We start from the raw sequence: 14,380 nt of genomic DNA on the forward strand, positions 1-14,380 counted from the left end.
GGTGAGTGTATATATATATAATGTTTAGCCTTTGGGGTTTGATTGGATCATGAAAAATTATATTATTAGTTCCTCTCCTTGTCATGTGACATTGTTTACATACATCAGCAGAATAGTTAGAAATGGAGAAAGAGGATATTGAAGTAAGGTGAGACTGACACCTGCATGTGTTTGTGTGGCATCCTGTCTAAATGAAGTGTCTCTCTCTGTCCCACAGCCATTCCACTGACTGCCTACGGACCAATGGCAGCGGCCGCAGCTGCAGCGGTGGTCAGAGGTGCGCAAAATCATGGTTATTTTGGCCGCTTGAAATGGAAAATTATTTGAGTTTGAACTTTTACTGTCAGATTTTGAGATTTATTAAGCTCTTCCCACTTGTAAGGCACCTTCTGAACGTTTAAGACATCTGTCTGTTGCTGTAGGTTCCAACCCGTCACGTACCGCTGGCTTTCTGGGCACCAGCAGCCCTGGGCCAATGGCAGACCTTTATGCGGCAGCCAGTCAGGAGTCAGCAGTCAGCAGCTATATCAGTGCGGCAAGCCCCGCCCCCAGCACAGGGTTCGGACATGGACTCGGGGTAGGTACAGTCAGATATATATGCACATATACACGTTTATAAATGTAACATTATTGTCAAGAAGGACACAAGCATCATAAAAGTAGTTAATGTGACTTGAGCTGTATATTCTAACTAGTCTTCTGAAGGTTTATTAAAAAATGTATGTGCCTCATTGAAAGTGCATTAGTATTTATTTTGGCAGCTATTATATTTCTATTGCATTTTATAATTATTTTTCCCCTGTTATAATTTTAGTTTATTTATTTAGTCAAGTTTTAGTCATTAAAAAAAAACATCTATTTAGCATTCATTTCTTTTTATTTCAGTTTTAGGTTTAGTAATTTTATTACTTAAACTGTAACGTATTTCACTTCGATGTTAAGGCAATATTCTGATTTTGTTACTTGAAATTAAATTTAAAAAATTAATATATTCCTTCAGTTTAACTTGATGTACTAAAATAATTAAAACTTTAACTAAAACTAATTCAAACTATCAATACAAATTATAATAATCTTAATGATACTAAAATTATCACGGAACAGACCTGTAATTCAATTTTGGGTCATTTCACTTTCTAAAAAACACCCAAATTGGGTTGTTTTTAACCCAAGGGCTGGCTCAACCCAGCATTTGGGTTGTAAAAATGGCCCAGTTTTTTTTTCAGAGTGTACTGTAAACATGATTTTTTCTTGTTTTTATGAACTGAAGGGATGACTTGTGTCACAGGCCCTGTTTACACCTGGTATTAAGATCCGTTTTGGTCGATCCGATCACAAGTAGACGAGGGAGACACATTCCCGTTTACACCTGGCGTTTTAATCCGTCTCTTTTGTCCACTTCAAACACCTGATTTCTTCGAGGGGAGGGTCTATGGGCCGGCAAATGTATGGGCTTTTTTCAGATCTTTTGATCTAATGGACAAAATAAGCTCATGCAATTTTCATATGAACGCAACCGGAGACGACGGGAAAACATGGAGAGCTGCAGCTTTAGTTTCTTCTCTAACAGCCGAACGCTGTGAGTGTGTGTTAGAAATCAGGAATGGTGAGGGAACATTGTGCTTGGTATGTTTTTCCTCTTCAAACCAAACTTGGGTCTTCAGCCGACAAAGTTTAAATCCTGTCTGGCTAGTGCGCTTCCCAAAATGTTTACGCATTAGGTCAGTAGGTGGAGAGAACACGTTTAGCGTCTACGAAAGCAATCCGTTGGAAAATCAAGCGTAGCGTCAGTTCTGGCAGGTCACGTTAGTCAAGCTCGCAAAGCTGACTGTCAGCTGATCACGTCTACGTATAGGAATACGACGTCAATCACAGCATACATATATAAGCTCCTTCAGTATCATCAGCTGCTATCGCGCTCTCCGGAGCTAATTACCCTTCTCCATCCCCAGCTCCTCCTCTCGTCCAGTCAGGATTTGGTATTCTGATTCCCCCTGAATCAGACTAAATTCCCGAATTATTTTGTACATTTAATATATCGACATTAATGATATCTGCAATACATTATGTTGGTTCTGTTCTGGAGTTATTGCTGCTCTCCCTGCTCTTATCCATGCTAGGCTGCATGGATGTGCAGGGAGTTCTCATCCAGAACAGAACCGTACCGCCAATCCAAACTGTATGTGTAACAGAGGCCAGGTAGTATTTGCTGTGCGAGTAAACCTCACTCCTCTGATCTCAAGAGGCGTTCTAGCGATTGATGTTAGAGATTGCAGCCTTTAGCCTACTTGTTAGAGTGTCTGACTCTCATGCTGGCGGACCCGGGTTCGAGTCCCGCTTAAAGCGTGTGGTTTGAACAGGAGGGGTTACATATGCTAATAGTCATTCAATCATCTTTGGCGACAGTGTTCCTGACAGAAGTGTTTTCGACTACCTCTGGAAGTGGTTGAAAGTGGACAAGCTCAAAACGTTTTAGACCCCGTTTACAGCATAGACTGTAAAAAAAATATGGACGTAGTGTCCGTGACGTCACCCATAGGATTCTGATGAGCCGTTCTGAGTATGGACGAAGATGGCCGTTGCCATCTTGGCAGCGCTTCATCGCGCGTCACTCCCGGATAACAGAAAATTGGCAAAGAGGCGGGACGTGGGTGGAGCTGAGGTGACGCGATGACTAACAGACAGCAGACAAATGGCAATCCTCCTGTCACTCAAAGTGGCCACGCCCTTAATTATGAAGAACTTTAATGCTTTATATAATGTAAACGAACGAGTTATAAAACAATTCACCCCCCTCACAGTCGTCACGAAGGACAAAATTAGCCGTATAGCCCAAAACCACAATTTGTACCAGACTGTAAACATGTTTTAATCTGCTGTAAAGTTGGCCATTTTAACATGGGGCTCAATGAGATTCTGCTCCCTTCTGGAGTCTGTCCCTAGTGGCCAGTCGATGAATTGCAGGATATGTCACTTCCGTATTGGCTTCAAGGGAAACTGCGGGAGGTTGCCGCTTGGTTTACACCTGTATTTAGCGTCGTCCACTTGTGATCCGATCGACCAAAACGCATCTTAATACCAGGTGTAAACAGGGCCACAGGGCAACATTCCTTTAAAACCCCTCTTTCTCTCCCTCAAGGGCCCTTTGATTGCAACTGCCTTTACCAATGGCTACCACTGAGGGGCGTCCTATCCGCATCCGGCACGGGATGAAGAAACTCACGAGCTTGTGAGCCACGAGCGCTGCTGACCACGTGACGTGCTTATGGGACGAACGCTCCCTCCTGACTCCACTCTGGAGTTTCCATCTTTTCTTTTTCTCCATTTTCTACTAACATCACTTTTCTTTTTCCTCATCCCGTATTTTCCTCCTGATGTATCCTGTTTTATCAGCGACTCGCGTATTATACGCTTGCCGTCTGTCTTTTGAAAGAAAAAAAAAATGAAGAAAAAAAAACATATTTGTTTGATTGTACGTGCGGAAACACGCAAGGAATTTCCGTTTCCTCCGGATGTTTATTTTTTCTGCATTTGTTACGATGTCTTTTGCTGACTGTGTTTTTATGTTTTTACTGTACTCGTGCTGTAACGGATGATGTCGAGAAAGACAGAGAGAGAGGAAGAGAGAGAGAGAAGGAGCGACGAAACTGGAAAAAAGTTCAGGATTTGTTTTCCCTGATGTTAATAAGCATTTACGGTTTCAGACAAATCTAAACGACACCGAACAAAGACATGAGAATGAATCAAATTTACAAAAAGACAGGACAAAAATGTATATTTTGGTCGTTTTTACACAGCATTTGTCATGTTGTAAGCTGAATCGGTTTGATATTTTTTCCGTAAAATTGGTTTTTATATGAGAAACAATGGGCCTCGCTTATGAATTTCCTGCGTGAATCGTTGGTTAAACCATCCTACATGTTCAGATTTACACAGAAATGCCTTGTGCTCGTGCTGAGGCTCATTGTTCGGCTTCTTTTTGTAGATACTGTATATATTGCATGTATTTTGGGAGGGTTCGGATTGAGCGATGGACTGGGGGGCGCGGGAGCGGGAGGGGAGAGGGAGGGTCCTTTATGGTTTTTTTAACATGCAAACGTCTTTCTTCACATTGAATCTTGTATTTCTGAGACTAGCATCACGACCAGGTTGGACTGATGTAAGTCTTTGGTTGTGCTTCTCTCACTTTCGACTCCATTTATACTGAAAATTTCTCTAAGATAAATGTTTTGATGCTCTTTCGGAACAAAATTTGTCCCTGGGCTCCGAATCAAACGGAGCTCTCTGTTGCACCAAGTGCTTCAGTTTTCGAGGTTTCGCATGAATCCTCGCGTTTTTTGATGTTCAAACCGCATCACCGAGAAACCAGGTTGGGTTTTCCAAAAAAGAGCAAATGATTTGGTCCCATTTTAGGGAAGAGGAAAGGCGGTCTTAACCGGTTTAGTAGCCTCATTTGGAAGGGCACGGCTGCTAGGCTTCTTTCTTCATGCTGTTTTTTTGGAAATATATATTATATATATAATTTTGTTGCGCGGTGTACTTCTTTCCGTGTACTTTCCCTCTCCTTTCTCTTTGTTTTTTGACGGTACACTGCTGTTTTTAAAGAAATGAAGGACGCATTTACAAAGCAAAGGAGTCTGAGCGCTGTTACATCTCCGTTTCTATCCTGGCGTGGATGTGCGTGTGTGACGGAGAGAGTGCAAGTGCACAGCGTAGACTGAAGTATGGATGTACACGTAGCTAGTTTACATGCATTCAACTGCCACCTTTGAAACTGTCTCGTCTCTGCCGGTAATGGAGGAGGACGTCTGTGACTTCACGGCTCTAATGGAGGCCTTCCGGGAAGACGACATTAACTATACGCATCCGCAGTGATTTAAGTTGGCGACATCGGATTTGATCATTGATTTCCACCTATTTGCAATACTATTCAGTCTTCCGTTTGACATGTGTAGCCTCTTTTTGGAGCAGTGGTCACTGTGACGACCGAAACTCCAGCTGACAGGGACGCCTCACAAAACTACTGCACGGCACACACTGTAACTATTTAACCAACGAAAAGCAATAAGTTATTTTTAAACTCAAGTAATAATGAACGCCGTTAGCGGTGGTACGAATGCGACGGCGATTATGTGGCATTAAGAATTATTTTTCAGAAAAAAAAGCTATATTTTTCAAGATCCGTTTTAACCCCTTGAAAGTTTCTCAGATTTTTACAGTACATGTTACGATGCCTGTTTTGTTTGGATGATTTGTAAAAGGGGCGGGGCTTGGGGATTTCAGCAGCAGAACTGGAAAGCATCAGTGGGCGGCGGGAAGCAACACTGTGACCTGATGCTCAAATACGCTGCTCCGCTGTCCCTTTACTGTATTTTTTTAATTTTCACCTCTGGAAATTTTCAAATAAAAAGATCCTAATAAATTATTTTAAAACATTCCATTTGATGGCCTCTGTATTCATGTTTTTCTTTGTGGATGTGGTGTCAGAGGGAGAAGGCAATACATCCTGCAGCTCGCTGGAGGGGTCAGGCTGCATAATCGTTTCTAAAACTTCAAGGCCCTTCTCATGTTGCTCTTCTCACCATCAAATGACCAGCAGGATGGCATGCAAGTGTTTAAATCCACTTACCTTGTTTTCGTTTAGTCTGCACTTCTCACCATCAAAAGGCAGCAGGTGCATAAATACAAGTACTTTGTTTTTTGTTTACTCCATGTAGTTCTGAGAGCTGAGGTGCATATTTTGATTTTCTCAGACGCTGGTAAGTGTGGAAAGGTCACACACACACACACACACACACACACACACACACACACACACACACACACACACACACACACACACACACACACACACACACACACACACACACACACACACACACACACACACACAGTAATATGCTGTTATACTCCATATAAAAGTCCATATAAAAGCCAGAAACTAAGCTTTTTTTGCACAGTCCTATCTAAAGGGTAAATGGTGCCACCTGGTTATCAACTGTAAAAATGACAAATTTGACCTCTTCCCAACAGGGAAAACCATCAACAATCAAAAATGCATGATTATATGGTGTCATGTCTTTGCAATCAAAAAATGTGGTTATAATGGAAGTCGATGGGGCAAAAACAGCCATGAGGAGTAAATGAGGGAGAAAAAAATTAAAATCTGATGCTGGACAAAAACTAACAATGCATCAAAGCCAATGTTGTTACTGATCTTTGACATGTGCAAGACTGTGATAAAAGGTAACAAAAAAATGCAGTCCACAATTACATTTTATATTGAAAATAAGTCATTTTGTGTGTTTTTTTCCTCAAATCAGTGACATCATTTATGAATTAAAAAAAAAAACATTTAGTAGTTTTGATCAGGACTGAGGTTGATTAATAGATTTATTAGAAACAATTATCTGATACATTTTTACAGCAGTTTAATTTAGTGGATGTTTTCAGCCACGGGGATAATGAAAGGATAGTGCATTTGAAGGATGCACAAGGGTTAACTGTCCAGTTAACCCTTGTGCATCCTTCAAATGCACTATTTATTTATTTATTTTGGATTTCTGAAATGGAATTAAGGCTTAATTCCATTTCAGAAATCCAAAATAAATAAATAAATAAATAGTGTTATATAGAGTATATCTCTGAGTATGAATCTTTTTAAATATTATATAATTAATAATACAAATATTTTAAATATATATTTTGGTTGTAGAACGTGAATAAAAATGTGTTCACAGCCACAGTTATATATACATTGTCATTATTATTTTAGAATATTAGTAAAGTCATCAAAATTAAGGAATTATTAATAAAATGTTGACTACTGTTCCCTATCTAGTCCAATTCCATTTCAGAAATCCAAAATAAATAAATAGTGCTGAGTATATCTCTAATATCTGAGTATCTTTTTGAATATTATATTAAATGGTATATTTAAATGGTTAAAATTATTATTATTATTATTTTAGAATATTAGTAAAATGTTCATCAAAATGAAAATGAATGACTGCTTTTTCCTAACTAGTTCAATTCCATTTCAGAAATATTAAAATATACAAATAAATAGTTTTGAGTATAATATCTGAGTGTATTTGTAAATAATAAAAATATGAAAAAATATATTTAGGTTGTAATATTAACAGCACATGAAAACAAAAATTTTTCACAGCCACAATATATATATATATATTGTGGCTGTGAAAATTTTTCATGTGCTGTACTGTTATATATATATATATACTAATTATTGTTTTAGAATATTAGTAAAGTCATCAAAATTAAGGAATTATTAATAAAATATTGACCCCCCTCTAAATATTGAACTATCTAGTCCAATTCCATTTCAGAAATCCAAAATAAATAAATAGTATCTAATGTCTGAGTATCTTTTTAAATAATATATAATTTATATATATATATATATATATATATATATATATATATATATATATATATATATATATATATATATATATATATATATATATAAAATATTGTATATTAACAATTGTAATATTAACACAGCCTGAATGTATATACATTTTTATTATAATTATTATTTTAGAAAATTAGTTAAGTCAACAAAATTAAGGAATTAATAAAATGTTGGCTGCTGTTCCCTAACTATCTAATTCCATTTCAGAAATCCAAAATAAATAAATAGAGTTAAGTATATCTCTAATATCTGAGTATATTTTTAAATATTATATAATAAAAAATATTTTAAAATATATTTAGGTTGTACTATTAACAGAACATGAAAAAGCCGCAATATATATATTATTAATAATTCTTATTTTTGAATATTTGTAAAGTCATCAAAATGAAGGAATTATTAATAAAATGTTGGCTGCTCTTCCCTAAGCTAGCTACCCTAAGCTATATCTTAGTATATTTTTAAATATTATATTTAAATTTTTTATTATTTTAGAATATTAGTCAAATGTTCATCAGAATAAAGGAATTATTAATAAAATGATTTCCCTAACTACTAGTTAAATTCCATTTAATAAATAAATTGTATCCACATTTCAAAAGCTATAAAGAAATTGAATTTATACAATTTACACATTTATACAAATTGGGAGGAACATTCAAAGAACTAAAATTCTGAAAATGTTTCACTCCACATTGTTATGGTGTTTGTGGTGTACTCGTTTTCAGTGAAAAATACAAATGTGGATATTTCGCATCGCCAAAATGCTTTCTAACATGCCAAAACTGCGTGTGGTTCCTCAGCTGGTCACAAACAAGTGAGACGTCATCCAAAATCTGGAGGCATGGGAACAGACGTGTTTGACCTGCCCCCTCCTGCTCTGTTATATCCATCTCTGCCCCATAACACACACCTGATACCCTGCGACCCCAATACCACACGCCCACCCGTGTGGAACTGCACACACACATGAACACACACACACCAGTTTCATCACCATTTCTGCATTTGACCCTATTATTAGTTTAGTTTGACGAGTCTGTCCTGGTGTCACTTTACAGTTTGATGCATTTGCCGAACTATTAGAGAGAAACGGCAGTACGACCGTGGAAAATCAGAGAACAACATATGCACACATTTTGTCGACCTGGAATCTGGCCATGGGAAGGTGTCGCCCATATTTTTGTCTCATCTCCCCGCGATCCCATTACTCACAGGATCTTCTTGCCCAGACACCCTGCCACCCAAATCGCTCTTCATTTCATCTCGATTCTTGACAGCCCACACAGCTCTGTTGGATGTATTCATCTCTTTTAACTCCAAAGAAGTTTTTTTGAGGGACATTTGCCCATTATCAGGAGTGTTCGCCTGCCATCATGGCGCCGGGTGGCACGCAGACGGATGTGAAAGGCTCTCTGAACGGGAGTATTGATTTGTATCACACCTGGTTCGGTACTACGACCCCACGACCTCCTCTACGAAATTACCTGCTCCTGACCATCCTCACCTGCTTCTGTCCTGCCTACCCCGTCAACATTATAGCCCTGGTGTTTTCTGTCATGGTGAGTTAACGATCTAAACTATCAATAACTTATGACAACACATCTTTTTACATTGCTTCAACTCATCAAGTTAAGAAATGTTACACTTTTTTTATGAGTTATACAAGATACAACTCTTATGCTGGCGGACCCGGGTTCGAGTCCCGCTTGGAGCGGGCGGTGCGAACAGGAGGGGTTACACCTTCATATTAATGTCATGAAAGCAAATGCTTGATAGTTCGGTTTGTGTCAAGTATCACTATCATTATTGATCATACTTCATCAATAATGACTCTAAATATTAAATGTACACGCTTAACTCATCTCTTTGAGTTATTATTCCATAAATGGTGGGGTTTGTTGAGGAGAAGTTTGCTTGTTGATTACATGCACTGTTAGACATTTTATTGTATTTTTGCGGTAACTTACTGGCAGCACTATTGCCAGTAAGTTACTGTAATTGCCCCTTTACAGTAGCTTACCTGTAAATGTGTTTTACAGTATGATGCCCTTACCGTAATTTAATTTTACAGTATGATGCCCTTACCGTAATTTAATTTTACAGTATGATGCCCTTACCGCAATTTCATTTTACAGTATGATGCCCTTACCGCAATTAATTTTTACAGTATAATCATTTTTACAGTAATTTTACTGTAATTTATTTTACTTTTTATTTTACAAAATATGCATATGTTAATATGTTATTACTTTATTTTGAATATTTTACATGAATGCATTTAAACATGTTTAAGGAATCAGACAGAACCCAGCAGAAGATAAAATATATACATATATTAATATTTAAAAGGAGCCACCCATGCACCAGAATTTTACAGAGATTTAAGATTTAAATGTTATGCCAAGTCCAATTCATGATGGTGAGAAAGTTCAGGTTTTCTAAAGGAGAGGCTGTAGAATTGTAGTTCCTCCAGTTCGAATGTTTATTATTATCACTAATATTGGTAGCACTTCATTTTACAGTCCTGTTCCTTAATAGTGTCTCTTATTGTGTCTCTATATCATCTTAATTGGAATGTATCTTCTCTTTATTATAGTCCAGAAACAGTTATGATCAGGGAGATTATGATGGTTCGAGGCGTTTAGGGAAGATGGCGCTCTATGTGTCGATCGCCTCCATCGTCATCGGCATCCTCATCATCACCGTCTTCTGCGCTGTGCATTTCAGCACGGTAACTTACCGTCAATACTATACATACTGTTATATATTAGTGCTGTCGAATCAATTAATCAATTCTAAAATAAAAGTTTGTTTTGTGTGTTTGTTTGTGTGTATACATATATATACACTCACCTAAAGGATTATTAGGAACACCTGTTCAATTTCTCATTAATGCAATTATCTAATCAACCAATCACATGGCAGTTGCTTCAATGCATTTAGGGGTGTGGTCCTGGTCAAGACAATCTCCTGAACTCCAAACTGAATGTCAGAATGGGAAAGAAATTGTGATTTAAGCAATTTTGAGCGTGGCATGGTTGTTGGTGCCAGACGGGCCGGTCTGAGTATTTCACAATCTGCTCAGTTACTGGGATTTTCACGCACAACCATTTCTAGGGTTTACAAAGAATGGTGTGAAAAGGGAAAAACATCCAGTATGCGGCAGTCCTGAGGGCGAAAATGCCTTGTTGATGCTAGAGGTCAGAGGAGAATGGGCCGACTGATTCAAGCTGATAGAAGAGCAACTTTGACTGAAATAACCACTCGTTACAACCGAGGTATGCAGCAAAGCATTTGTGAAGCCACAACACGCACAACCTTGAGGCGGATGGGCTACAACAGCAGAAGACCCCACCGGGTACCACTCATCTCCACTACAAATAGGAAAAAGAGGCTACAATTTGCCGGAGCTCACCAAAATTGGACAGTTGAAGACTGGAAAAATGTTGCCTGGTTTGATGAGTCTCGATTTCTGTTGAGACATTCAGATGGTAGAGTCAGAATTTGGCGTAAACAGAATGAGAACATGGATCCATCATGCCTTGTTACCACTGTGCAGGCTGCTGGTGGTGGTGTAATGGTGTGGGGGATGTTTTCTTGGCACACTTTAGGCCCCTTAGTGCCAATTGGGCATCGTTTAAATGCTACGGCCTACCTGAGCATTGTTTCTGACCATGTCCATCCCTTTATGACCACCATGTCCCCATCCTCTGATGGCTACTTCCAGCAGGATAATGCACCATTTCACAAAGCTCCAATCATTTCAAATTGGTTACTTGAACATGACAATGAGTTCACTGGACTAAAATGGCCCCCACAGTCACCAGATCTCAACCCAATAGAGCATCTTTGGGATGTGGTGGAACGGGAGCTTCGTGCCCTGGATGTGCATCCCACAAATCTCCATCAACTGCAAGATGCTATCCTATCAATATGGGCCAACATTTCTAAAGAATGCTTTCAGCACCTTGTTGAATCAATGCCACATAGAATTAAGGCAGTTCTGAAGGCGAAAGGGGGTCAAACACAGTATTAGTATGGTGTTCCTAATAATCCTTTAGGTGAGTGTATATATATAAATAATGATCAGGATTATAATAACCAGCAGCCATATAATTACCAGCAGCCATATCACCCTGACGCCCAAGACTGGTTTCCCACTGAACCTAAGCAGGGCTGAGCCTGGTTAGTACCTGGATGGGAGACCAACTGGGAAAAACCAGGTAGCTGCTGGTAGAAGTGTTAGTGAGGCCAGCAGGGGGTGCTCACCCTGTGGTCTGTGTGGGTCCTAACACCCCAGTATAGTGATTGGGACACTATACTGTAACAAGCACCGTCCTTCGGATGAGACGTTAAACCGAGGTCCTGACTCTCTGTGGTCATTAAAAATCCCAGGATGTCCTTCGATAAAGAGTAGGGGTGTAACCCCGGCATCCTGGCCAAATTTGCCCATTGGCCTCTGTCCATCATGGCCTCCTAATCATCCCCATATACAGATTGGCTTCATCACTCTGTCTCCTCTCCACCAATCAGCTGGTGTGTGGTGGGCGTTCTGGCGCAATATGGCTGCCGTTGCATCATCCAGGTAGATGCTGCACATTGGTGGTGGTTGAGGAGATTCCCCCTTCTATATGTAAAGCGCTTTGAGTGCCTAGAAAAGCGCTATATAAATGTAACTAATTAATTAATTAACCCATTAAATTGAATGCTGATGAATGATGACATGAAAATTGGTTGATTAAATGTGAAAGAATGAGCCTGTATGTAACAGATTTTTAAAAAATCATAATTTTTTGACTCTTTGTTTGTTTAGAAACATGTTTAAGATGCTGGTGTTTCTGTCCTGCTGTCCTCTGGAGGAATGGCGTCCACTGGGTCAGCGTGTTTGATGAACTGAACAGAGGATTTAGTATGAAACCAGACTGACACCAGTTCTCCTCTGTCTGTAATCCACCTCTGCATGAACACGCTTATACTATATAAAAGAGCAAGGTAGATGAAAGTTATGCCATTTTTGCCAAGCAATGTTTTACAGAAAATCACATTATGCACCTTTAAATCAATTAATATTATGCATTCATGCACATGCTAAATTTGTAAATAATTTTGTAATCTATGCATGTCTTTTTCAAAATAATGTTTGTGCTGTTGAAATATATAACTAAAGATTTCAGGGCTGAATGTCACTGCAAAAATGACCCTAACCATTAGAGCACATCACACTGTTTACAGTTTTTCAAGTCTTAACATGTCCTATAAAACTAATCACTGGACATGGACACACTGAACATGTAAATATTCATTTTTGCTGCTTAGAGTTTTCCTCTGCTAGTAGATCATGAAAACAATGACAAAAGTCTTAATTTTTATATGAGCTTTTAGAGTTTTTTTTAAATAGGGATTATGTATTTATGTGTTTTCAAATGTTTTACAAATCAAAGGACACTAATTTGGAATTCAATGTTTGATGAACTTATTAAATAATAAACTTCATTTATAAAGCACCATTCATACAAGTAGCTCAATGTGCTTCCAAAGGCTTTAAAGGGGAAATGTGTAACTTTTGCACCTTTAGCACCACCGAATGGAACTGCAAAACTAACCAATATTTTTCCACCCAAACTTTGAGTGGTAATAATAATAATAATAATGCCAATGCAAATACTTCTAAACAAACAACAGCAAGTAACCAAAAATCCAAAGAAAAAAATGCTTCCAAAGTCGAAAGCTCTTGAGTAGGTTCTCAGGTTACTTATTTTGAGCTAAAAAAGTATGTTATATTATGAATGTGTGTAGTATGAATATAAGCTGCGCCCCAATGCAGAGGCTGCATCCTTCGAAGGCTGCATTTGAAGGCTGATTGTTTCACAGCGGCGCGATAAAGGCTGTCCCAATTCGAGGGCCTATATACAAATACAGTTTAATAAAAAATCATATCTTGTTCTTCTAGCCAATCCATTCTTCCCTTTTCAAAAGTCCAACCACATATATTTTTTGTAAACTTAAGTGTTTCACTCTAGCCTGGATGCAAGCCAAACTTAGCCCCGCCCACAACATTTGAGGTTGGGAAGTTCAGTCTGGTCCTGCGTTCCAGCCAGATTTTTTAGCCCGTAATTCATGACTTCAATAAACCCGTCTCCGGCCTGACGACTGCGATCTTTCGAATATTGCAATTTAATAATTGTTTAATCAATATGTCATCCTCAATAAACCCGTCTCCGGCGGGATGCCTCTGATCTTTCGAATATTGCAATTTAATAATTGTTTAATCAATATGTCATCCTCAATAAACCCGTCTCCGGCGTGTTGCCTCTGATCTTTAGAATATTGCAATTTAATAATTGTTTAATCAATACGGCATCCCCAATAAACCCGTCTCTGGCGGGATGCCTCCGATATTTCAAATATTCCTATTTAATAATTATTTAATCAACACATCATCCTCAATAAACCCGTCTCCGGCGTGTTGCCTTCGATCTTTCCAATATTCTGATCTAATATGACCCCTGACCTGTAGAGTTGCCAGAACAATAATCATACACTGTTTGTTAATTGGCCAGGTTGAGCCTGGTTTCTCCCAAGGTTTATTTTTCTCCATTAGGTCACCTGATGGGGTTTTGGTTTCTTTGCCACTGTCGCCTTTGGCTTGGCGTGCTCAGTTGGGGACAATACATTTTTCAACTAAATATCCAAATAAATCTAATTAGTAAACTAAATTAACCATATAAACTAAAATTACTGATCTAATTACTGATCTAATGCCCTGCCCTTGTCACTGTATGATAATTTAAATGAACTGATGACATCACCGTGTTCTTCGGGGTGGCTGTACGGCCGAATCAAATTCTGTTGCATTATTTTCCTGTTTAACACTGTGAAGCTGCTTTGAAACAATCTGCATTGTAAAAAGCGCTATATAAATAAAGTTGACTTGACTTC

General features: G+C 38.5%; 2 protein-coding genes across 7 annotated transcripts in view; both read left to right on the forward strand.

Moving 5' to 3' along the window:
- msi1a (musashi RNA binding protein 1a) overlaps positions 1 to 5,440 on the forward strand; it is a 53,426-nt gene extending 47,986 nt beyond the window's left edge. For all 6 annotated transcript variants that reach the window (XM_079815898.1, XM_079815899.1, XM_079815895.1 and 3 more), the window contains 3 exons: positions 218 to 277; positions 423 to 577; positions 3,140 to 5,440. In XM_079815898.1, the coding sequence (XP_079672024.1) occupies positions 218 to 277; positions 423 to 577; positions 3,140 to 3,181 (257 nt within the window). In that variant the 3' untranslated portion in view covers positions 3,182 to 5,440. The remainder of the gene's footprint in view (positions 1 to 217; positions 278 to 422; positions 578 to 3,139) is intronic.
- Positions 5,441 to 8,473: 3,033 nt separating this feature from the next.
- Positions 8,474 to 14,380, forward strand: LOC307124555 (transmembrane protein 233). Its single transcript, XM_079813872.1, has 3 exons — positions 8,474 to 9,000; positions 10,038 to 10,172; positions 12,255 to 14,380. The coding sequence occupies exons 1-3, from the start codon at positions 8,815 to 8,817 to the stop codon at positions 12,264 to 12,266; spliced, it is 333 nt and encodes a 110-aa protein (XP_079669998.1). The 5' UTR covers positions 8,474 to 8,814; the 3' UTR covers positions 12,267 to 14,380.

The sequence above is a fragment of the Gobio gobio genome (genome assembly GCF_949357685.1).
Source record: "Gobio gobio genome assembly, chromosome: 4".
Classification (NCBI taxonomy): domain Eukaryota; kingdom Metazoa; phylum Chordata; class Actinopteri; order Cypriniformes; family Gobionidae; genus Gobio; species Gobio gobio.